The sequence below is a fragment of the Stegodyphus dumicola genome, chromosome 6, assembly GCF_044657685.1.
Source record: "Stegodyphus dumicola isolate Sdum_Otavi_A_Nest chromosome 6, ASM4465768v1".
NCBI lineage: Eukaryota > Metazoa > Arthropoda > Arachnida > Araneae > Eresidae > Stegodyphus > Stegodyphus dumicola.
The window spans coordinates 175,384,511-175,410,148 of NC_140773.1; the positions used below are offsets into that span (position 1 = coordinate 175,384,511).

The 25,638-nt window shown below is 30.6% G+C and overlaps 1 protein-coding gene across 2 annotated transcripts in view; it reads right to left on the reverse strand.

The window, feature by feature from the left end:
• Window positions 1-25,638, reverse strand: part of LOC118198795 (tudor domain-containing protein 7-like) — a 172,171-nt gene that overhangs the window by 14,892 nt on the left and 131,641 nt on the right. The window contains exons 23-24 of one of the 2 annotated variants that reach the window (XM_035370569.2): window positions 13,203-13,274; window positions 2,611-2,733 (exon numbers count right to left, since the gene is read on the reverse strand). In XM_035370569.2, coding sequence (XP_035226460.2) covers window positions 2,611-2,733; window positions 13,203-13,274 — 195 coding nt within the window. Of the gene's footprint in view, window positions 1-2,610; window positions 2,734-13,202; window positions 13,275-16,067; window positions 16,197-25,638 lie in introns of those variants that run through there. The other variant, XM_085819190.1, reaches the window with a different exon arrangement.

Here is a 25,638-nt window from a genome sequence, read left to right on the forward strand (position 1 = left end):
TTTGAAAAGAAACAGCACAATGGACAATAAGTGTCAAGATGGCCTTTGATAATGTTACCATAAAAGAAGAGTTTCTAAAAATACTACTGCTTAAGGAGTACACATGAGGAAATGATTTATTTTGTGCAATAAAAACGTTTTTGTTTGACACTGAAATACAAATGGAGAAATTATCCTCAATAACTACTGACGGTATGTAAGTCAAGACAAGGAAGAATATCGGATTCATTGCTTGGTACGAACAAGATTTTTTCCCTAAAATTTATTCATATCACTGCATTATACAATGGCAATCACTGTGTGCAAAAATAATTGAATTCCAGGATGTAATCACTGTTATTACAAAAAAAAAAAAAAAAAAAAAAAAAAAAAAAAATCAATAATGAATTACTGCACATGACTTTAAAATTGGATACTGATTTCTGTTTACCAAGCTCCAAAATAGTTTACTAGTTTCTTATGGTTTTAAAATAACATCCTTTTTATTTCAAAGTTTTCCCGTATTGTTAAGATGAAAGTAGTTAAAAATTGCTGTAGCTGTGTTTTCTCCATCAGTAATATTAAAAGGATTTATAAACAATTTTAAAATAGGCTCTAAATTTGCAAAGTAAATTAAAAGTAAATTCAACAAATCTAGAATCAAGTTCAGTTTGCAGTGCAGATACAATATGAAGATATGAGTCTGTTAGCCTTTTTCAGACTTTCTGGCATTTTTTTGGGGGGGGGTATTGGGAAAATGCATTAACTATTTTCTTAAGAGATGAGACCTGTACAATTCTGACATTGACTTGAAGCTATTGATAGCACTGATGATATCAGCAACATATTCAATAAAGTTACATCTTTTAAACAAAACTAGTTTGTAATATAATGTTTGATTATGAAACTTGAATGGAAGGCACCCGCTAAGAATTTAACATTTTATTTTATGCCCTAGATGACCAAAAGGTTGCCGACTCCTGGAGTACACAAAGTGGTATGTAGCTGTCCAAAATATACATCTTCACACAAGGATTCTATCAATTCCCTGGTTCCCTTATGTTGGACTCTTATGTTAGACTTCCCTTATGTTGGAGAAGATTCCCCAAATGAAGCCTTGTATAAAATTCCTCCTTGCTGTGAATCCTGACTCATTGCTGAAAAGATTAGGTTTACTTGATTATATCAAAACACTTAAGGGCTATCTGCCTAAGGGGATAGATGCCCTTGTGGTGGACTTTCTGAAAGGAAACTGGTTTTTATTCACAAAAACACCTATGCAGCTAGCTCGTCTGCCTGGAATTGAATTCAGGTCAAATTACCAGTTCTCAGTGACTTCAACTGCTTCACCGCTGAAGTATTCCATCACAGAAAAAGGACATGGCCTTGGTGTCACAAAAGATGGGCTCTTATTTGTGATCTGTAGAGAAGGGCACAGAGCATACTAGCCATTGTGCACAAAATTCCTTTTGTCCTATGTGTCTGAATACAGGTTGCTGAAAAGTATTGTTCCAAATGCAGTAGCAATGTTTTGAGAGAGCTCATGGCTTTTAGCCCTAATATCTCTATGAAAACGTGAATTTAATGCCATGTATCTAATCTCCAAGTTGTCGGTGCTGTTGAACAGCCTCAGCCAGGCCTCCTGGCTTTTGATCGGTATTATACTCCCTATAGCCAAACTGTTATTTTAAATTAAACAAATGTTTGTTTGGTTTGTCATTAATATGTTGCTAAAAGAAATTGCTCATTATCATCACAACTGCCTAAAGTTAAGGCAAACTGGAGAAATGTTTCACCTCTTTTTTTCTTGGGGGGGAGGGTGCGGGGCACATTAGATATCTCTTTCTAATTAAAAGATCCTGCTTGAAGAGACTTGTAGTATTGCTATCTACATCATTACATTCGTTTAAACAAATTTTACCATTTATACATGGATAAAAAATATTTTTATCCTAAAATATAATTCAAATAAATACTAACCTTAGACAAGTAAAATATTATATTGATCTTACTTGCTGCAATGAAAAAGACGTACATACTTGCTGCAATGAAAAAGAACAACTGAGCTACACTGGCAAAGTGTTAATTACTACACTATTTGCAGTGGTCCTGAACTTATTTTTGGCACACCTATGTGTTGCAGGGCATTATGTACTGTGGATTGCAAAGTACTTTTGATTCTGAAATAACTTGTATGCTGAAATTTTCATATGATCACTGTTATGATATGCTTACTGGTATTTTTCAATAAATACAATTTGCAGCTCGATTTGAAGGGTATTACTTTTTTTATGAGTATGGTGCAAAAAAAGTAATATATTAAATTAAAGATAATGAAGGGAGTGCAACTAATGTTTCTTTAAGTTTGTGTATTTGAAGTCAATTTTCATGACCTCCAACACATCACTTTTGTGGCTCCATTTGGGGTCCCGACTGACAGTTTAACTTGTTAACAAAACAATACAAGAAACTTAAAATGCAATTTAATGAAACCTTAAAAACTGATAAATAGCGTTAAAAAGGAACTACAAAGAAACTGTAAAACACATTATGAAATAGTTATACATGGATTCATAACTTAGTTACTATAAATAGATAAAAATAATATACAAATAACCTTATGCTGCTTACCATGACTGGTTCTCCAGGAATAACCCTTTCTAATCGAACTCGATACCACAATTTATCAGTGTGTAAAGCAGCATAATACTCATTTTCTTTTAACACACTCAGATGCATATCACAAGAATTTTCCTACAGTAAAATAATTAGTTACATTGTTTTTCTATTCTACAAAATAATTATTTGCATTTCAAAAACAAAATAAATACTAATAACTTAGTTAAAAATATTTTTAAATTGAGATTTTGCCATTAAAACTGATGAAAATCCTTTCTTAAAAATAATCAATTATTATAATTAGAGTCAATTAATCTTAAATGCATTTTGGAAAATAATTCAATTTAAGAAATTCAAAAACTGTTTTCAAGCCTATGGTGAAAGCATTTTAACATATACTACTGGCCCTCATAATAAAAGATGAACTTTATAGTTATATATAATTTATAAGAAGTAGGAGTGACTATAAGCACTGTAAATGTATAAAACAAGAAGTATTAAAACCCTTTGGTATTAGCTATTATGTATTTAATATGAAATTTAAGCATGTAATAAAATGCTTACGTAGGCTATTATCATAGAATGATTACTATTATCATAGACTATTACACTATTATCATAGAATCTCACTCACATTTACTTCCTTTCTATTTTCATGAAAGATTCATTCTTTAAGAACTCAAAAAAAGTTACTTAGCTTCAGATTAAGCTACTCAAACTTCTATATACAGGATTTGTACACATTTCTGCACATGGAAATTAAGTATTTTTACTTAAGGTTCTTTAAGGACAATTAATGAAAATAAATTAATTATTCATCAACAAATAGGAACTGAATAAATTCAATTAAGGATATTTGCTATGCCTGAACTTCACTTTTGTGATACCATCCTAAGAATAAAATAGATCCACAAGTAGAACTCATTATTATTAAACATAATTTAATAGTTTACCATTATAATAGTTGGACATATTTGAAGGAAGATTAGTAACATTTTATTTACATTTTACTAACAGTTAACTTCATGATGATTTTTCTTTTATGTTTCATTTTGTCGCGTACTTACTCAGTTTCAAGGTTTAGTAAATAGCAGGTAGATTTTATGTCAAATGGCATAAGTTTAATTGAGAAGTAAAATCATAAATCAGCAGGTGTCCGCCGATAACATCGGGGATGAAAACGTTGCGGAGAAAACAACGCAAGGCGAAAACGTCGTGCTACAAAACATCGTCGTCGAAAATAAAGCGGTTCAAAAACTTCGCAGTTTAAAAGCATCGCCGTCGAAAATATCACGGTAAAAAATAAAGTATCTACAAATCATCGCATGACGATAACATTGCAGACATGAATTTTTCAGGCTTGAATAACTGTAAATGGATATTCCCAGAATGATTTGTGAGCGCAAGATGTAAAGAATAATAATTTTTACTTTCATATTTTTTTATTAACTAATAAATTTTTGCTGAAAAAGTAAGAAGGAAACTTAAGCATAGAAAATTAAATGCAACTTATAGATTACACTTTTCATGAAAAATTACCAGTAAAAACTTCATAAAAAATGATTTATTAATGGCCTTTGTTAGTTAACTATGTCGGTTTAAAATTCTATTAAGTGCTATAAGTTGCATTAATTTTCTATGCTTAAATTTTCTTCTTATTTTCTCAGCAAAAATTTATTAGCTAATAAAAAAAATGAAAGTAAAAATTATCCTTCTTTCCATGAGTTCACAAATCATTATGGGAATATCCATTTACAATTATTCAAACCTGAAAAAAAAAACATGTCTGTGATGTTATCGTCATGCGATGATTTGTAGATACTTTATTTTTTACCTTGATATTTTCTACAACGATGTTTTTAAACTGCGAAGTTTTTTAACCGCTTTATTTTCGACAACGATGTTTTAGAACTGAGATGATTTTTTCCACGATGTTTTCGCCTTGCATTGTTTTCTCCGCAACGTTTTCGTCTGCGATGTTTTCGGCTGTAACCAATCAGCATGATTCGTTACAGAAGACTGGCTGTTGCCACTGCTGCTGCTTGCCTAAAGAGAGGTCTGCTGATCCGAACAAACCTGAAAGCCTGATGTAGATATGGTTGGCAAGTTTTGAAAGTTAGTTGTGCTCTGCCTATCTAATGCAGTTAGTACCATAACTTTGTTTAAAGTTCCTGGGGTTACTCAGGAATACCCAGTTAATATATGTTAAGGTTCTAGTAAGCCACTGAAGCGCCAGAGGTGATAAGTTGTTTTGTATTATTTCAAGTCTCATTAGATGCAAAGAACACAATTTTTACATTTTTGTCCTGGATCTTGTGACCACGGTAAAGTTTAATGTAGCAACAATACTCAACAAAATATTTACACATCTTTTTAATTTCAAGCCTTTCAACATTCCGGCTAGTTTATATCATTTCCTTCTCTTTAAACATTTTTTCTAATAATTAGAAACTTGTTTCAATATGCAAACCAATATTCGCAATAGTTTCTGGGTGTTTTATCTCCTATCCTGTCAATCTCTCCACTATGTACACTGCAGGAAAAAAAAATGGGACAGTTCTCCATCTCCCGTTCTACTGGGCCGATTGACGAAATTCAAATTGCGTTCTTCATGTCTCAAAAACGTGACTTAGGATATATATTAGATTTATATATAGCTCTATTCTAACATAGTTATTTTGACACGAAATCAGACCTTTTTCTGAAGAAACATACCAATTTTTTTCCATATTTCGATTCTATGATTCTAATTATGCCCAACTATGAAATTCTGTAAAATTTGGCACGGAATTTAAGGAGAAATTCACAAATTTATGTTTGTGCTTCCTTCCCCCCCAGTTTGCGCCAAGAATAGTAGTTCACTTGGCAAACTTCTTAAATATTTGGCAACCTATTTTCCTTTCCTGTGAGAGGAAAAAAAATCACAAAGTTTTTTCTTTCAAATAATCTTCTTTATATTATACATTTACCCATTTGAACTGCATAGTTTAAATTATAAGGTGCTTCGTTTATTTATTTATTTATTTTCTAAATAGTTTTTTTTTTTTTTTTTGTCACAGTTATTATTTTAGGTAATTTTTAAATTTTTTGACTTTTTTAAAAAAATTGTGTTGCATTGTCTCTTCAAATTTTCTATTTATTCATTCGAACTGAGCATTTTAAATATATTTATTAATATAAATTTTCCAGGATTTTATTTTATTTATTTGAATTGCATTTCTTTCAGAAGAATACTTTGTGTCCCAGACTACGATGCATCTGAAAACTGAATATATTAAAAGAGAAAATATAGTAAAACATTTACGCCTTCCTTTTCAATATTCCATTCAAAAAAGATATATAAATGAGAAAGATGTATAACCGACATTTTAACTTAGGATGACTTGCATACACTGCTTTAAATAGCTTTAACATTATGCTCATTGCTTTACACAATTTTATCATCCTACATTTAGTTTCTTAAAATGTTATTCATATTTTAGTCAAATATTTTATTTTTGAAATTGCAAGAATCAAATATAATAAGATTAAAAAATTTTAAATTAAAAAAAAAACTACTGAGTTTTATGCAAAAATTTATATTTTTCTTTAGGCATTCTACAAGTATATTAAGAAGCATCCAACTTTTCAAAACATCTTGGTATTTCTGGCATTCATTTTAAATAAAGTGATCGCCTTCCATTTCATAAAGGCCCACAAATGGCTGAGTGGTAAAGTCGCTGAACACTGGTAGTTTGCTCCGGGTTTCGAATCCCGGCAAACAGGCTGGTTGCGTGAGCGTTTTCATGGTTTTTCTCAATGCTAGCTGGTTTCCCTTACAAAGTTCTTCATGAAGGACCCCTCCTTTTAGGGCAGATAGCCCTGCTTTGCCAAAACTTAATAATCCAGTTCAATCCATTTCATCAGTACTTGGTCTGAGCCTTTATCAGTCTTTAGAGGCTAAGCATTTTAAAGCATGAGATGAAAGGAAAGACTGGATTCATTAGGAGGGAAAACGTCTTTAGGCGACATCCACATACATCACTGGATAAATTTCTGAATATTCAAATAATTTGCTTAAGAAATCATGGAATTCTTAATTTATGATGATATGATGTTCTATAATGGAAATTAAATTTATACAAACATATAGTCGAAAACCAGTCGCTCTTCACTTTAATCTGCAATGATATCGTTTTGGTCTTTTCTGTTAGCACAAGCTCAATTAAAACATTCTTTCAAAGAGGATTAATGTAAAAATTTATACTTATATATATATATATATAATTTTTAAAGCTGGGACATGACCCAAACTGCCAATGTCCTGTTTGCTTAAAAACATTGTGAAAATACACATCAAACGAACTTTCTCAGTTTTAGACAATTCAATTTAAATGCAGTCAAAGTAAAGTAGCAGACGATAACACAGCGAAAGTAAAAATTTACTCTTACAAATATTTAAAAAAAAGGAAGAAAGAAAGAAATTTTAAAAAGTTAAAAATGTGAATTTTATAAATATATAATTTAAAAAAATAGTCTTTCATATAGTATTAATAAATATTTATTACGCATCACTGAGGGGGAAAATTTCATATAATTCTCTGTAAAATTTTATTTGAAATTTAAGGTTAGAAATAGCTGTAGAAATAGCAACTGCAACAAAAATCCATAACCACATTTGGCATTATTATCGCTCAAAAAAAAAAAAAAAAAAAAAAAAAAAAAAAGAGAGATGCCAAATTTCAATATGTGAAAATTGCTTTACACAATTTTATCATCCTACATTTAGTTTCTTAAAATGTTATTCATATTTTAGTCAAATATTTTATTTTTGAAATTGCAAGAATCAAATATAATAAGATTAAAAAATTTTAAATTAAAAAAAAAACTACTGAGTTTTATGCAAAAATTTATATTTTTCTTTAGGCATTCTACAAGTATATTAAGAAGCATCCAACTTTTCAAAACATCTTGGTATTTCTGGCATTCATTTTAAATAAAGTGATCGCCTTCCATTTCATAAAGGCCCACAAATGGCTGAGTGGTAAAGTCGCTGAACACTGGTAGTTTGCTCCGGGTTTCGAATCCCGGCAAACAGGCTGGTTGCGTGAGCGTTTTCATGGTTTTTCTCAATGCTAGCTGGTTTCCCTTACAAAGTTCTTCATGAAGGACCCCTCCTTTTAGGGCAGATAGCCCTGCTTTGCCAAAACTTAATAATCCAGTTCAATCCATTTCATCAGTACTTGGTCTGAGCCTTTATCAGTCTTTAGAGGCTAAGCATTTTAAAGCATGAGATGAAAGGAAAGACTGGATTCATTAGGAGGGAAAACGTCTTTAGGCGACATCCACATACATCACTGGATAAATTTCTGAATATTCAAATAATTTGCTTAAGAAATCATGGAATTCTTAATTTATGATGATATGATGTTCTATAATGGAAATTAAATTTATACAAACATATAGTCGAAAACCAGTCGCTCTTCACTTTAATCTGCAATGATATCGTTTTGGTCTTTTCTGTTAGCACAAGCTCAATTAAAACATTCTTTCAAAGAGGATTAATGTAAAAATTTATACTTATATATATATATATATAATTTTTAAAGCTGGGACATGACCCAAACTGCCAATGTCCTGTTTGCTTAAAAACATTGTGAAAATACACATCAAACGAACTTTCTCAGTTTTAGACAATTCAATTTAAATGCAGTCAAAGTAAAGTAGCAGACGATAACACAGCGAAAGTAAAAATTTACTCTTACAAATATTTAAAAAAAAGGAAGAAAGAAAGAAATTTTAAAAAGTTAAAAATGTGAATTTTATAAATATATAATTTAAAAAAATAGTCTTTCATATAGTATTAATAAATATTTATTACGCATCACTGAGGGGGAAAATTTCATATAATTCTCTGTAAAATTTTATTTGAAATTTAAGGTTAGAAATAGCTGTAGAAATAGCAACTGCAACAAAAATCCATAACCACATTTGGCATTATTATCGCTCAAAAAAAAAAAAAAAAAAAAAAAAAAAAGAGAGATGCCAAATTTCAATATGTGAAAATATGTAAATTTACCATGAAAAACTTAAAGACATTTTTAATTAATTACATAGCTATTTTGCTTTTGCTAAGAATTGCTTCGTTACTGTGCTAAAGAGCAATTTAAGCATTTATTACATTGTTTACTTTTCAGATTAAAAATATTGTATAATAAGTCACCACAATGGAAAGTACCGTAATTTCCGGAAGAAACGCCGCGGCGTTTATGTGTTTAAAACTTAAATTTTCAGCGGGTGCGGCATTTCTACCCATGCGGCGTTTAGGTGCACTAAAAATAAAATATTTCCTATGATGGTCATTGTACATAGTTTGGATGGCCTTGTCACTGTGCATAGATTGGTGCTGCTCCCACACAAAAGACCACTCAGTTGCTTTTTGCGAACGTTATTTTGTTTACATTCTTTCACTTGAACGGACCTACATGCCTTATTCACCCTAAACGAGATCTCAGAACAATAACATTCTTCCCCCTTTCAAATCAACATTCTCATCAGTTTGAATAGTCTCTCTCCTTTGCCATTCGATGAATCTTCCAGGACCCATCCTCTTTCCACCCCTGCCTTTTCTGCAATTTTTTTCAAAGGCGGACACGACTCCACCTGCCTCGCAATAACGAACTCTGACGTATTTCCTCTTCAGCATGAATGGATTTTTCTTGGCATTCTGCCAAATACAGATCCCATCAGTTAGGATACAAGTACTTGTTGGATAGTTTTTAATTAGGGAGCGGAAAATTTTTGAAAATATCTCTAAACGGCACAGAAGCTATACATTTCTTACCTTTAATTTATTTTTGAATTATGGTTTCATTTCATGCATTTTTCTTAACTGGTATGTCATATATCAGGACTTAGGTTGAGTTTTTGCATCTATATGGCCCACGACGATGTCACGCGCAATTTAATCTATTGCGGCGTTTACGCTGATGCGGCGTTTCTGTGTAATTTTAATTTTTTTCCCGCCATTTTTCTCGAGTGCGGCGTTTACGCTGATGCGGCCTTTCTTCCGGAAATTACGGTAATGTCACTTTATAGTACAAGAGCGAAAAATAAAATTGTTTTATTTTAATGTTATTTTTTAAATAGTTTCAATATATTAACATTATTTTAATGAAACTGATCAATGTTATAATGTTTTAAACAAAATATCGTTAAAAAATTCCCATATTTCCGAATTAAACCTCATTTTCTATAGAAACTGATCTTAAAATGGCCAAAATGTTGATAAGTCGCCTGATTTGTAAAAATGAAATAATTTCGAAATGCTTATGTTTCACTTCTTGCTGAGAAACTTGAGTATCCCACTGTTTATATTTGAAATGGGAACAAATTATAATCCATAAACCTATTCACCCATTCAAAAGATAGCTTAGCTATATTTGTCAATGAATCGCCAAAGATATTCGTTCAAAATGCTTATTCACATTCAAAATGGTAGTCATAAAAACAGGCAGAAATTTCAGATGATTAAAATTAAGGACTTCCTTCCAAATTTGGTCGAAATTAAGGACTTTTAAGGACCAAAAATTGATTCCAAAAAACCTAAGGACTTTTAAGAACCTTATTTCAAAATACTAAGCTTTTTAAAATGCAAATATATGATACCCTTTATGAAGAACTATGCAGTTAGACTTTTATGCTTCATTACAATCCAATCTACTGGTTTTTGTAGTATTATTGACCAAATCTGACATAAATTTAAAAACAGCAGTAGCAGAAAAAGAAATATATTTTATTTAGAAAAACATATGCCAAGGCGAGTTGCAGCTGTTTTATAGGTCAAATGTCATCTTAGGTGCTAATGCTTTGGCTCTTCGGTGATATACTGTAGAATCTGTTTTTTAACTCAAAGTGATGTTAGCCCAGAAGGGCTATTAGTATTGAAACAGCATTTTGGGTTGAATCACTAAAATTTTCTATCACTTTTCAAATTGTTGCCACAAGATATTATCACCCTGTATTATGTTTAAAGAAATTAAATAATGAAGAAAATGCATGAAAGTATTTATGCTCCCCCCCCCCCCCCAATGGCAGATTGTGAACAGTTACAGTACAGTGCAAAAGTCCGTAATCCGGACTCATCAAGACTTCAGCGATTCCGGATTATAGATCATCAATTTAAATCTGGTAAGATGGCATGCAGAAATTATACAATTAAAAATATGAAACTGTAATTTATGAAATAAAGAGCAATTATAATCTAAAAGGTATCAAAATTTACAAAAAAAAAAAAAAAAAAAGCTTAATATTTATTTGTTTACTTTATTAAACATCCATCACTTCGTCATGATCGTCACTTTAAGCATAACGAACCCTTTTTCTGTTAGTCATTGCAAGTGGGATGCCAGAATCCACAAAATATTCAAAAAGTTCTTTTTTCTTTTTGCTTATGTCATATACAGTTGACTTTCCAATGTCATACTCCTTGCATAATTTTGCGACGGATATGCATATAATTTTGAGACTTTATCCATTTTTTGCAGCAATTCCAGTTTTGGTTTGATGGACATCAAAACATGCTTTCGCTTTGTAGATCCTTTGGCAGCTCCAGAATTTGAAACTCTTTTGGACATAATCGAAAGTTCAAGCTTACTTTTTATAAAATTGCTCTAACAGTCTGCAAAAAATAATAACGCATTATACGTTTATGCATGTGCATAAAGTTTGTAGCTTTGAGGTCCGGATTAGAGACTTTGTACTGTATAACACAGTCCATTAATCTATACAAGGCCAGATTTGATGGTCTCTTTATTATGGAGGCACCTAATAGGTGGATCTGCCTCCTACGAAGGGACAGACAGTTACAACCATGTCTTCTTCGGATTTCCCATCGCAGCCAGGCTTTGGTATCGTAGTGAAGCTTCCCTAACCACTATACTGTCTGGGCAGCATGTATGTTTCTTGCACTGTGAAAAAACAATGGTGCTCAGAGCCAACAAATTGAGTAAAATAGTCCTCCACCTGAATATGAGCACCTGGAAGCCTAAAATTGGAATTCAATTTATTGTCATCTATTTCATATTTTGTAAAAGTTTAATGAATTTTTGATTGACAAACTCAATGATTTCAAAGTAAGCAGAAGCAACACTGTACCGGGGGGGGGGCATTTTTATTTCCAGCATGCAAGACAGTCTATCAGAAATTCTAAAGATATGCTATTTAAAAATATTTTTAGCCTAAATGCTCTCAAAATGTGTATGTGTGTAAATGGGAAAAAAAAAAAAAAAAAAAAAAAAAAAAAAAAAAGGCCTCTTTGGGCATAATATAAAATTTGAAAGCTTCCAGATTTTTTTTTGGATATTTTATCTTATATTTTCTCTCTTAAATGAAACCAGTTTCTAGCATACAGTTGATGTGTCAACATCATCAGCATGAAACTATTACAGTCTATGAGCAGTTTCATCATTTTCATACTAATATCCCATGCTTTATTAACACTGGCAACCATTTTGGACACATAATACTGAAATTTAAATTCTTGCAAAGATACTAATCTCGCATCACATTACAAATTACTTTGAACTGATTGAAGTGTCTTTTTCAGCATGTGGACTCAACCTATTCATCCAAACCAAGATGCAACCCTTTGAACTGGCTTCCAAAACAGTCTTGCTAGAACTGGCCAATAATCATGAAATAGTTCAAAATACCAAAAATATATACTCTCCAAATACTTCAAGACTTAACGTTGTATCTGCCAGGAGCCACAACTTTCAGGGATTACTGCTACCTTGTTTAAGAGTTATAAGATGCTAAACAAGAATGTTAAAAACTTTCTTGTACTTAAAACAATCATACAAAAGTTTTTTTTAATTTTTTAACTTCATTAATTTGTCATATGAAGGGGTTATTTAATATAAGGTTTCTAATACGAAGAATTGTTACTATATTAAAAATAAAATGTTTCAACTATTTTAACCTTTACTGGAGGAAATAAAGCAATCAGATTCAGCATAATATTCTTAAATTTGCAGGACTAGTTTTGAAGGTTCCTTCTTATATTTAAGCATTCAAAACTAGTCCAGCAAATTTATGAATATTATGCTAATTCTTGCTGCTTTAATTCTTCCAATAATCATTATTCAGCATATTATTTTAACTCAAATCTTTTAATCTTGTTAGATTAAAAGGATAAAAAGGATAAAAATCCTATTCACAAATTATACTTGTCATTTGAGTACTATAAAACCATGCTGTAGGATTCAAGAATACAACTGTTTCAACTGTGATGAAACAAAACATCTCATAACAAACAATATTACATATTAACCTCTGAGTGGCATGAATTTTTGAATATAGTCATGAAGACCAGTATTTAAACAGTATTTATATGCTAAATTTATACAATTGCTAATTTTAGTTTCTGCTTTCATAAACTTCCATTCACTACAATGATATTTACATCATTAAAGAAAGTAAGAAAGCAAACTGTTTTAAATTATAAGCTAATATATACAAGTGACAAAAACAATCTCATGACTGGATAAAGGCAGTCACGCCTCTCAGAGAGATAATCAACAATATCATAATATACTATAAATCAAAATAATATTCATATTTACCTCTGCAGAATAAAACTGCTTCATTTTTTTCATAAGATTATCCATTTCACCACAAGTTTTATATGGCTGAACCTGATATAACAATAACTAACTAAATACACACAAGGAAAAGCATTATCATAAAAGCTCTTTAAGTCAGACATTTTAATAAAACTGATAAATTATATTTTTAAATTTATTAAATAAATATGATAATTTTTGTGAACTGCCTCTATAAACATATTTAAAATTAATACATGAAGCTTAAATAATCTAATGTGTCTTAGTAGGGGGACGATTATTACAATAGAATACCAATAATCTGTATATCTAAGGACTAAAGATTATGCAGATTAATAAATTTTACAGATTACCGGCCATATCTTTCTGAGTTTTGTTTACATCTCCTGTCCTCATTTTTACATTAAATTTAGATTATTTGCACACAACCAACAACAAAAATATACCTTATGAATTGCTTGATCAAGATTCAAAGAATACAAAATTATTATCTATTTTAAATCCAATTTATATACAACGAAAATTATGCCAAGGAAAAATGTAGTGCTGAGGAAAAGAGATAAATGAGCAGGAAATAATTTAAAGCAGTAAAGAACTCTAGTAAAAATGCATCCAAATATTGTATGTTTAAAAAATTGATGCACTGGTTAACAAAAAAAGTTGCCAAACTAATTTTTATCCTTGTAAATTAATGAACAAATAGATGAATGAATAATTGTTTCAAAACCTACAGCTATAATATTTCCCCTAAATTTAAAACTGATGCTTATTCGACTATTATGCTCCAGACATGCAATTAATTTAAAAACAATTACTGCTAGAACAGAAATTTTAGATTTATAAATATTCTAAGCTTAAAATTTTTAATGCTAGAAAAATTTCTGGTTTTTATTATTATTATTTTTTTTTAATAATTTACCCTTTTACTGCTGATATAAACAAGCTTGCTCTTTTCACAGAATGTTCATAAACAACTTAAATTTTTAAGGTGGAATTTAACACCTTAAACACTGTGGACAAATAAATTCTTACATATGCTAACAACAAAATTAATTTTAAAAGACAGTGGAATAAATATTCAAAAAGGAGAGAGTTATTTAAAATTAAAAATTTGCAGACATCTACAATCTAGGTGACAATAAAATGAGCGCACTGACATATATGCACAGACAATGCTAGATAACTCAAATAGCAAAACCAATTTGCTTCTTTAATCAAAATATGTTATAATGTATTTTTGATAAACAGTTAATTTTTTTATACATAAAAGAAAAAAACTGCTTCCAAAATTTGCCAAGCTGATTACATTTAAACATAAGTTCAAAATACAAGAAATAATGGATTCTTGGAGTTCTACTTCAATATGTACACAAAACTGCTTTTTATGTCTTCATGTACATTTTCTTTAAACAAACAATGATAACGCTTATTTAAAGAGATGAACATGACATAATTATTTTGCAGAAATAAAAAAAAATGTGTTATATATATATATATATATTGACTATGATCATTTACAATTTTTAAACGCTTTTTAAAGACTTTTGCCTCCTTTGTGATTATTAGCCCTTTTCCTCTCACTTTTGCAGAAGGAGCATAAACAAACTTTTCTTCTCATCTTCATACCTTCCCAAGTTTACCAAGAATGTTGAAAAGAACTCATGCAAATTGCAGATCACAATGTTTTATAAATATCAAAACTGTTTGCATACTTCCTTTTTCTATTGTCATCTTAAAAATTTCCCAGTAATCAGCTTGTGAGGACACTAATATGGACTTTTATAATTAATAATTAAATTGAATCAACTCTTATACAAATGCGGAGAAAGTTTCATCAAAGAATATACAACCTGTAAGTACATTAATGAAAAACTAATATCACACAAATTAATAACAGATTCTCGTTATAAACTTAACGAACATAAGAAAAATTCCAAAAAAGTCAAACAACATTCATTAACCACTGATATTACTGAATATGAATAAGCAATGTAATGATAATACATATTAATTACTGCAATAAAAAACTACAACAGAGGGGAAAGAAAATTAAAGTGTTAAAATCTGGTTTCACAGTTTACAACATTTTGCCACTAGCAACTCTCCATACAGTTTTCTTCAGCTTATTTTATGATTACTGCATGACATTAGTCACCAGGGTTAAAGAGAAGGGCTAGCTCTGGCTAGCTCATTCCTTTGTGCGACTCCTCGCCAACGCAATCCTCGTAAGGAGAGTTAGCAGGAAGTAGGCTAAAGTCACTATGTTACATCTGGTTGTTTGACTTCACCTGTTTAAAGCTAGCAATGTGGACATCCTAAATTAATTTTAATCACTTATATTGTTTTCTAGTAAAGCAGTGTCAAAATAGCGGGCCCTCAAACCAATTTTATACTGCCTGCGAATACATTTCCCGTAAATTAATTAGCATTATTATAACAAGAACTTGAAGAAAATGCTTAAGATTTTAATAGTTTGGCATCCAGTTTTATGTTATTTTCATTACCAAAAATGAACGTAACTCTTCAAAAAATCTAGAAATAGAGCTGATTCATTTACACTATGATATAATTCTTGTTCACAGATTTTTAAAATACAAATTACTCTAATTAAATACTCTTAAAAAACTCACTTGCCCCTTTTTTTTGTAATAGCTGTTACTTTCAAATTGTGCACTGGCCTGTATACAATGCAAGTTTGAGACCACTGTTATAAAGTATCATTTATGTAATATGTCTTCTCGCATTGTAGCAATGTGCCATAAAATTCATGGATATAAGAGAGATAGTGATCTTGCACTTCATATTTTTCCAAAGGACAATAGCTTCTGGTTGGGGAAAAAAAAAAAAAAAAAGGATACGTGTGTCGAAGACAGGATTCTATTAATCTGAAGAATACATGAATTTGCAGCAAATATTTTTTATGCAGTGATCATGAAAATGACATAAAAAGTCACTTACTTGGATTGCTGCAAAAGATGCTGTTAAAATCCAATACTATGCAAGGAAAAGAAAAATAATGCAGAGTGCTTTCAAAATTTATTAATTAACATGACTTAAATTTGAAGAAAATTAATTTTGAGGCCGATTACGAAAATGATGATAGGAATAATAAATCAAATACAAATTATTTTAAAACAGAACTCACAAATAACAATGTAAATATTGCTGAATGCCCTAACTGTAAAACTAAATAAGAATGCATGGATAAGCATTTTAGGGTAATTTAGAATCGTATAAAATGTCAAAGTAATTTCACATTAAAAGGATCTTCATCCTTTTCCTCTCTTTTGAAAGATCAAGTAATTACTTTAGATACTATAAAGCACAGTTGTTTTCTTAAAATTAAGACAATGACCTTGTGTTTATTTAAATGCAATATATGTGCATAAATGTGAGTATAAATTAGATAATTTTTTTTAAATATATGTTACTATATCAAACAGGAAGAGAAACATGCCAATATAAAATTTATAATTAGGTCAAAAAGGCAATCTTGGATTAGATTAAATTTTGAATAAAGCTATCTCGATTTCAGGGGCAGTCAAATATAAGTTATTCTTCTTTAGCTGCAGGGGAAAAAATGACATACATATTCAAAACTATGCCAAGCTAAGGGTTTTTTGGGGGAGGGCCTAACTTTAAAAAGCTGTTATTATAGTTATCATAGAGTAATAGAATTCTCCCATTTAGTAGGCAGATGAAGAAAAGATAATAAATGCCATAGTTGTTTTTTTCCTATCATTTAGTAATAAATGCACAGGGAGAAAAAACTTGCAGCTTTTAAAGAAATGTAGCACATTTTATCTATTATTTAAAAAATAATAAATAAGTATTATTAACTTTTTAAATGTTATAAATGCTTACAGTAATAACATTTCTCTTCTAAATTGAAGTTATTTTTTTCACGCACAGTTTTTTTTTCAAATTTAAAAGATTTATTTCTTTACTGAGAATTCTGTTTTTGTAATTAATGTCAGCATGACTACATCATTACTCCTCACTTCCTGTTTCAGGGTAGCTCTGTGAACTAGACCTTCTCTTCTAAGCCTTGTTAATCACTTGGTTCTACTTTTTCATTTGCTTGCATGATGTTACTTAGCATGATAACTAGAATTACTAGTAATTTTTATTCCTGCTAGAATTTCTGAAACTAAAACATAATTTAAATTCAAAGCATGGTAACAAACTTTACGCATAAGTGGTATAAGCAAGCCAGGAGATTTTAGTGACCATGAGCTATTGAGCAATTTATTTTCACAAGCGACAACTAAATAAAGATACAACATATTTTGCTTTTAGTTATTACTGCATTTAATATAAACAGGATGTCAAATATATTGATTATCTTGACAGCCCAAACTGCCAGACAGTTAAATTATAAGTTTTCCACTGCTTGTTACATCTTTCGTATATCTTGCTAACACATATTCTATACATAGATGATCCGACAATTTTCAGCTCAAAATTCCAAGCATTTTTAAAAAATATCAACACTTGCTTAATGACCAACAACTTCAAATTAAGCCCTGTTTTAAATTTGAAAAGACCTTAGGTCAACTAGTTATCAACCACCACGTTATACAAGAAAATAGCAAATGTAATTGCCTACTACCTAATTACAATAAATATGTCGATCCTTTCCACCAACATGTTATTACTGGAGATCTAAATATCATAGAAGATGTAGAATTGCGAGCCCTTATGCAACTTGGCACCAAATTTCGTCCTACTTTCAGTATTAATAAGCACTTTTGCCTCAAACAATTCAATAATGATCTTGATAAATTCATCATATTAGCTAGTAATAGATCCAATTTACCTACTACTACTTTTCTTGAATGGAAAGCTGCACTAATTACAGAATTTCAACATTTATTATTCAAGTCGCCTTATTTCAATTCTTTACACAGTAAAAAGCAACTAGAAAATCTTATTCAAAAACTGCAAGATAACTTTATCATCACGAAAATTGACAAAGCCAGCAACAATTTTAGTGTTATTTGAAAAAAATTTTACTTCAACCTTCTGCATAATGAGGTTAATAACACTTGCACTTACCAAAAAATTACTACCATCACTAAGATTCTTCTCAACAAATTTAATGCACTGCATAAAAGACTTAAAATACATCCCCGGAAATATAATAACAGGTTTGCCAATCTCTATGCACTACCAAAATTTCATAAGTCTGTGATCAAATTCAGGTTCATAGCCAATAGTACCAAAAATTATCTTAAAGAAATAGATTATCTTTTTGCACAAAAACTTTGCCTAATACGTGACCTAATTAATAACTATGATTTTAAGGATCTACATTGCAACTGGATGATTCCAAGTAACGAACTAGTTCTAGAAACTGAAAATACACTTAAAATAGACCATATCCAATGCTACGACTTTGAAAACCTCTATACTACTTTACCACTTGAAGAAATATATACAAGTTTACTTGCTCTTCCAGATTTATTTCCGCAAATTTCTACAATAATAAGTACCGAAAAATGGCAACTTTTTCTCTCAAGCGTGCTTTTCAATAATTTTATTCAATTTAACAACAGCATCTTTAAACAAATACAGGGAATTCCAATGGGAGGTAATTTTTCAAGCTCTGTCTGTGAATTATTCCTTTTTACAAAAAAATTGACCTTTTTCAATTCACTCAGTAAAGAAGAACATAAATTTTACCAACACATCTATCAATATATTGATGATGTCATTGCCTTTAACAACTACAACAAAATAGAAGTTGCTAATATCTACCCTACATGCTTAAAACTAAATAATACAAATACAGTGCAACATAATGTAGTCTGCCTTGATTTACCTATTACTGATTACAATTTAATAAAAATTTATGACAAGAGAAGAGAATTCAATTTTTCAACACTAAAATTAACCAACTGGAATTCAAATATTTCCAAAAGAGTCATCCTAAACACAATCTATTCACAGCTACTTAGAATAAAATGAATCTGCAATACAACAAAACACATTCAAGAAGAAATACTATACTTCGTGACAATTTTGAAAAATAACCTAATTCCTCAAAAAATAATTAAAAATACCTTAAAAAAAAGCTGGCATTAGCCTTACCAATTTTTAGATTTTTTGAGTTAGATAGTGATATTTTATACTTAAAGCCCAATGGAACGGTATAAAGTGGATGGCTGATTCTGCGAATCTAATGTAAAAATGTACAGATAATTCTTGTCACTACATTTTCTTTCCTCTAAACATTTTGGCACAATACTTTTAATACTATTGTTTAAATAGTTTTAAATTACTTTGATGGCCAATTCTAATCCTGTTATTAACAAACGGGCCTTTTTTGTTTTTCATTGAAGCTTGATCGCCCTCTAGCTTGAAGAATTATGACTTTTAATAACAAATGACTGTTTTTTCCATTTTACTCTTACTTTTGCGGCCATGTTAAGTAATTTTAGCTGAATTAGCCCTTTTCACTTTTAGAAGCAGTTTTCTTCAAGCAACTTGACTGACGCCATTTTGAAATCTTTCCACGTCCTTTTAAGTCTTACGACCGCCCCTTTAGCTCTAGGGGCAGGTTTCCCGCCAACGGACAGTCTTATTACATTGGCTGTTGCCCAGTGATTTTGTTTCCCCCGTTTCCCCCTTCTTACGTCACACGACGAGTGGCACACAAGAACACAGAGGGGAATTACAATCCCTTTTAGTCTATGCTTCACAATTAAGAAGACTGCAAGGCCACAGGTCTGTTTTTTTTTTTTTTTTTTTTTTTTTTTTTTTTAATGTTTTTTTTACAAAAAATTTTTCTTGGTCTTAGCAAGACCCACATTGTTTGCTTTCATTTAAATTTAATTTCAGATTTCTAAAATTTATAAAGGTTTAATTCTTTAAGCTTACAGGTCCAGCCTGTACGTTATTGTATATTTTGACTAATATCAGACCGCTATTTATTTTTATTTTTATTATTGCTGTACATCGGAGTTGCAATCACATTTTTTACACCTTAATGTGTCGTTTTGAGCGGACGCATCGGGTAATTGGAACAGACAATTGAGACTAAAGAAATTTTTTAAGACAATTTATCTAATTAATTTAAAAATTTCGTAATGCAAAAGTTTCAATTGTCTGTTTCGGCGAAACGCGTAATGGAGTTAGCTTGGTTCGATGTTTAACAAGAAATTTCCCTTGAAAAGCCAGGTTGGACCTCGAATTGAGCTAATTTACCATTTTCCGCTTTATAATTTTTTATAATTTTTATTTTTTATATTTGTTTTAACTTGTTCCATCGATTGGTTTTTTTTATATGTTTTAACTTGTCACATCGATAGGTATTTTACTGTATGTTTTGCCATTTACTTGTATCCTACGATTAGTATTTTACTGTGTTTTATATTTTACATTTTATTTCGCAAGCAGCCTAATTTTTCACCCTTTAATGTAATTGTTTTTTTAAAAAACTGTGTTGAACTTTTTCTTGGAGCCACAGGTCTTGGTGACTTTTCTGCGAGCTAACTAAAATTTCTCTTCTCATTTCCTAAATTTTGCAGCATATTGCGCAAAATTTTTTTTGACCAAATTGGTCTTTTTCTATTGTACTTACAACCTAGCTTATTAAGTGCGTATATATATATATATATGTTGTATGATCTTATATTCATTTAGTGCGAAAACAAGTTACTATTACTTGCGCAGTTGCTGCAAAGTAAGTTAATAATAATTTATTTCCCAAACAATATTGATTAATTGATTATATTATCTCCTAAGTTTAATTAAAGTAGAATTATTTTAAAAGATTGAATCCATACTAGTAAGTTATATTTTGAAAGATGTTTCGAAATTATCAGAGTTCATTGTAAAAGCATTAAAATTTCTTCCTGAAAATATTGTTTCAAGTTTTGAAGATGCAAAAACAACTTTGGTTTGTTATCAAAAGAAACGATTAAAAAAAAATCTTTAATGAGACTTTGTTGGGGTATTACTGTTCCCCAGAATTTATTATTAAGTTTTATATGAAAAATATGGCACTGTTAAATTTTATACTTATAATACTCGTACCTTATACATATAGTGTTATAATGTATGTCTAAAGAGACAAATCTTATTTCACAGGCAGATATACAACTGAACAGTAATAAGGTACTGGTAAACGTTGCTTTTCAACAATCACTATAAAAACTTCTCCAAACATTTATCCATACAGTAAACTAAAGCATCAGTACCAAGACAGAAGGAATCAGTGTCAAGGTTATGTGATCAGGGCCTGCTGAACATTCATATCAGTTGTCAAAAGTCTGACACCAAAGTGTTTCTTCAAAGGTCTAATGAGATGAAGGTTACTGGATGCCAAGACTGGGCGAAAGGAAGGATGATCCAGTACCTCTTCAAAAGAAGCATCTCTTCACACATGATGTGCACTGTGTGGCACTGTGGTGCAACATCATTACATCTTTTAAGAAAAGACCAAATTATTTTTTATGAACTGCCAAGCAGAACATCTTAATACATTATAATAACTGGCAGCATTCACTATTGTTTCCCTGGTGAAGAAATCAACCAACAGTATGCCGTAGAAATTTCAAAGGTTACTGCCCAAACTTTCTTTGTATGTGGAAGAGTTTTAATTTTCTTGAAATAGCATGGTGATAGATATTTCCAAAGTGTGGATGCTTGCTTCCTCTCAAGTGTCAACATGATGCACCTATATTTCATCCTCACTAATAAAATAATGCAGGAATGGAATGCTTTCTTCATGAAACCACATCATGCATTATATGAGCTAGTCAGATCCTCAAGGTTTTGTGATATTCTGTGAGCTATTTATTTAGGCCAACTAGCTTGAACACGTCACCTGGTAGCTCAGTTTTTCATGAATGATACTGAATACACAGCCCAATGATATGTTTGAGTTCCATAACAATATTATTAAGCAAAATGCAGAAATCCTCTTGAACCTAAATTTCAATATAGCAAAGACTACCATCTATGGCAGAGGGCTTGGCTAATCAGATCATCGCTCATCATGTATACCTTCCTACGCTTATCAAACCTGATACATTAAAATCAAACTCGTTTCATGACTTAACATTAAGACCATACGCACTTCAACAAGTTGATGATGAATTTCTGATGGTGAGGTTTTTTTTTTTTTTTTTTTTTTTTTTTTTAAATGCAGAAACCTTATTACACTTTACAGTTCAGCATCTGACCACATTTCCATAAGCATATCCAATTACAACACATTTTTCACCAGGCTGATGCAATACTGTGGCATCTACCATAGCAATATTCAAATACTGCAATCATTCACTCCTCCTGGCAAGAAATTAGAATAACAGAAGTATTATTACACTTATGAGGGTTATATTGTTACCTTACTTTTTAAACTGCTATAGTAGAATAGAAATAATAAAAAAAGACTATTACAGTTAAGTACAGACAAGAATAAAGTTGATGAAAAGACTATCCACACATATCAGCTTAGGAAAATATACATATTAATAAGAGTAAATAAGTTGACAAAGACAGCATCATCATCACTATATATCAATGCTTTTAATGTAATATGGGTACAAATCACTTAAAATTTATGCAAAATTTAATGATGCACATATTTCATACACAACTTAATAATAAATTCCAAGATAAGTTAAATTCTAGGAAAACAGACACATGCCCAAAAAAAGTCCCATTACAGATTCTTTTATCATTTCTTTTGATAGCAAAGTTGCTTAGCATCATCAAAGCTCAAAATAAAATTTTTGGAAATGAAATTTTAATGCTTTTTCAGTTAACTCTGATAAAAGAAGTACATATAAAAAAACTAGGAAATGATTTTTTAAAAATCTATATTCATTATTTACATTATTAAAGAAAGTAAGAAAGTTTATAATTCTTAAATTATAAGTTAATACATTCCAAGTAGCAAAACTTCTGATGACTGGATAAAGCCGGTCATAACGCTTTGAGGGTTAAATGATAATTTAAAAAATATGCTGATTAGTTTCAACTAAGGTCCAACAGCAAATGCAAATTAGGAGATTTATATGTTGCACAATGGATTCAGGCTGGAATTCAAGTGTGTAGTCTTGTTTAAAATTTAAGAAGTTCTAAGTACTCTAAAGTCTACGATTCTAAGAGTGATAAGTACTCCCAAGGACAAAAGTGGTGGTTATTTGATAAACTTGAAAGTGGCTAGACAATAACAAATGGAGGCTATCCAATATCTGAGTATCTATCAGAGTATTACCTAAAGAACATAGAACTGCTTTCTAAAGCAGTGAATTAGATAGTACTTATTCTGGTTAAGGGAAAGAAAGAGCAACAACTGCATCCAAAGATCATTTTCTGTTACTATCAGCACGAAGAAACTGTGAAGAGACTATAAGAGATTTAGTTCTAGAATTTCAGACTACCATGCGAACTTGATTCAGCCATTCTGTTGCTGCTTAAGCAAAGAAAGTCTATGTAAAGAAGGAAAGGCTCCATAGACGTAATGTAAACCAGTTTGTCTTCTACGCCGCTAGAAAGAAAAGGGACAATTCGCTAAGGGATTTGGCAACAGAACCTGTTAGCAAGAAAATTTCCCCCTTTGTGATGTACCTGGCCGAGCTTTTCCACCTCCGCCACATGTACAGGAAATTGAGGAACACTTGTTATTGAACACAATTGCAGCACATCAAGTGCCTCCCTAGACACTGCATTCCAGGGAGCACTTGAGTATTCTGCAAGTGCACTTGCAGAACAGTGGCTGTTAATTTCAGGAAACATGATCTACAGTTAAGATAAATTTCATTTGATGTTAGCATTTCCGTCAGAGATGATCGTACTACATCGCATTAATGAAAGATTTGTTGCAAGACAAGGGAAGTCAGTTTAAATTTCTGTAAATATGGCTTTAAATCCAATACTGTGAGATTAACTGGTACACATGGTAATTGACATCAAATATCGTTATGTCTAAATTGTTTTCAACATTTTTCAAAAAGTAACGAACAGTTAAATTTTAATTTTATAAATATCCCTTAATTTTGGTTAGTAGTGTATTTGACAAAATTAATCATAGCCAATTACTACTATCAAAATGATTGCAATTCAGTTATTTCATAAAAAATATATTCCGGATTTGAAGTACTTAGATTTATATAATGTAATTAATATTCATGGATTTGAAGTTTCATATCATATAATCCTCTACATACAGAATTACTATAAAAATAATTATTATTTTACATATTTCTACAAAAAATTGAAGCACTGAATAACAGCAACATAGTCTGCATGGGTCAACAAGTCCTTACTTGGCTTTTAATTTCGAAATTATTAGGCGTAAGTAACGAAAATTTTCCACCAAAAAACATTCTTAACCCGTTCAAGATCAGTGTCCCGTATACGCGAAGGGCTCCAATCAAGCTCTACAGCCCAGCGCTGAGTATACGTAACATGAAAGTGGAACAATTTATTTGAATTTTGAAATGCCAATAGATGGCACTCAACGGTAACAGTTTTCACATTGGATAAGTTATGTGGCTTTTGACCTTCATGTATGAGCATCAGTTTCCGTTCTATGCGTTTTGTTTTGATAGATTTATTGGTGTAAATAGACTGGGAATCACGGCTCTTTAAGTTAAAGGGATACCGCATGATTTTTTTATTTCATTAGGAATTTTCCCCCCTTCATTTTTATTCTTTGCGTTTTTATGCATCCAGCTGAATGTGCTTTTTTTTTTTTTTTTTTTTTTTTTTTTGTTGTTGTTGTTGTTAGGAGAATGTGGGAAAACGCAACTAACTAATTAAACTATAGCGGGTGTAACATCGTCGTTGAACTTCCGTGAAGGAAAAGATTCATACCAGCTGTCCTGTTTTATATTTATTTTAAAACTTAACATAGACTTTCTTGTTCATACTTGCCAAACTATGACACTCAAAAATCAGGAGATTTTTTTAAGAAATCAGGAGATTTTTCACAATGTTAAAAAAACTTTTCAAATGATAAAAATATAGTTTTTAATAATGAATTTACTTTAAATAATTACTAATTCTTAAATGCAAGCAACACAAAAATACCTTACACATAAAAAACATTTTTATTACTTGCATTGTTTAAGAAAACAACAACAAAAAGACACTTTAATCAGTTTTCGTACAAATGTTATGAACAGTGGCAAATTCGCACTTAGATAAACTTACAGTAATCGGAAAATGTTTTGCGTGTTGAGCAATTTTTTTTTTTTTAATTTTATTTTGAGAGAAATCTGTATCAGCTTTACACTTATATTTTGCAGTATTATTTTGAGAACTGCCAGCTGAATGGTGCAGAAATTACTTAATTTTTCTCAAATCTATTTTTAACAATGGAAGTTGTAACTACATCTCCATTTACTTTAGGTATTTTATAACTTTCATTAGAACCTTTTATCTTAACTCTCGAAGCATTTACTTCTTTAAAAAATGC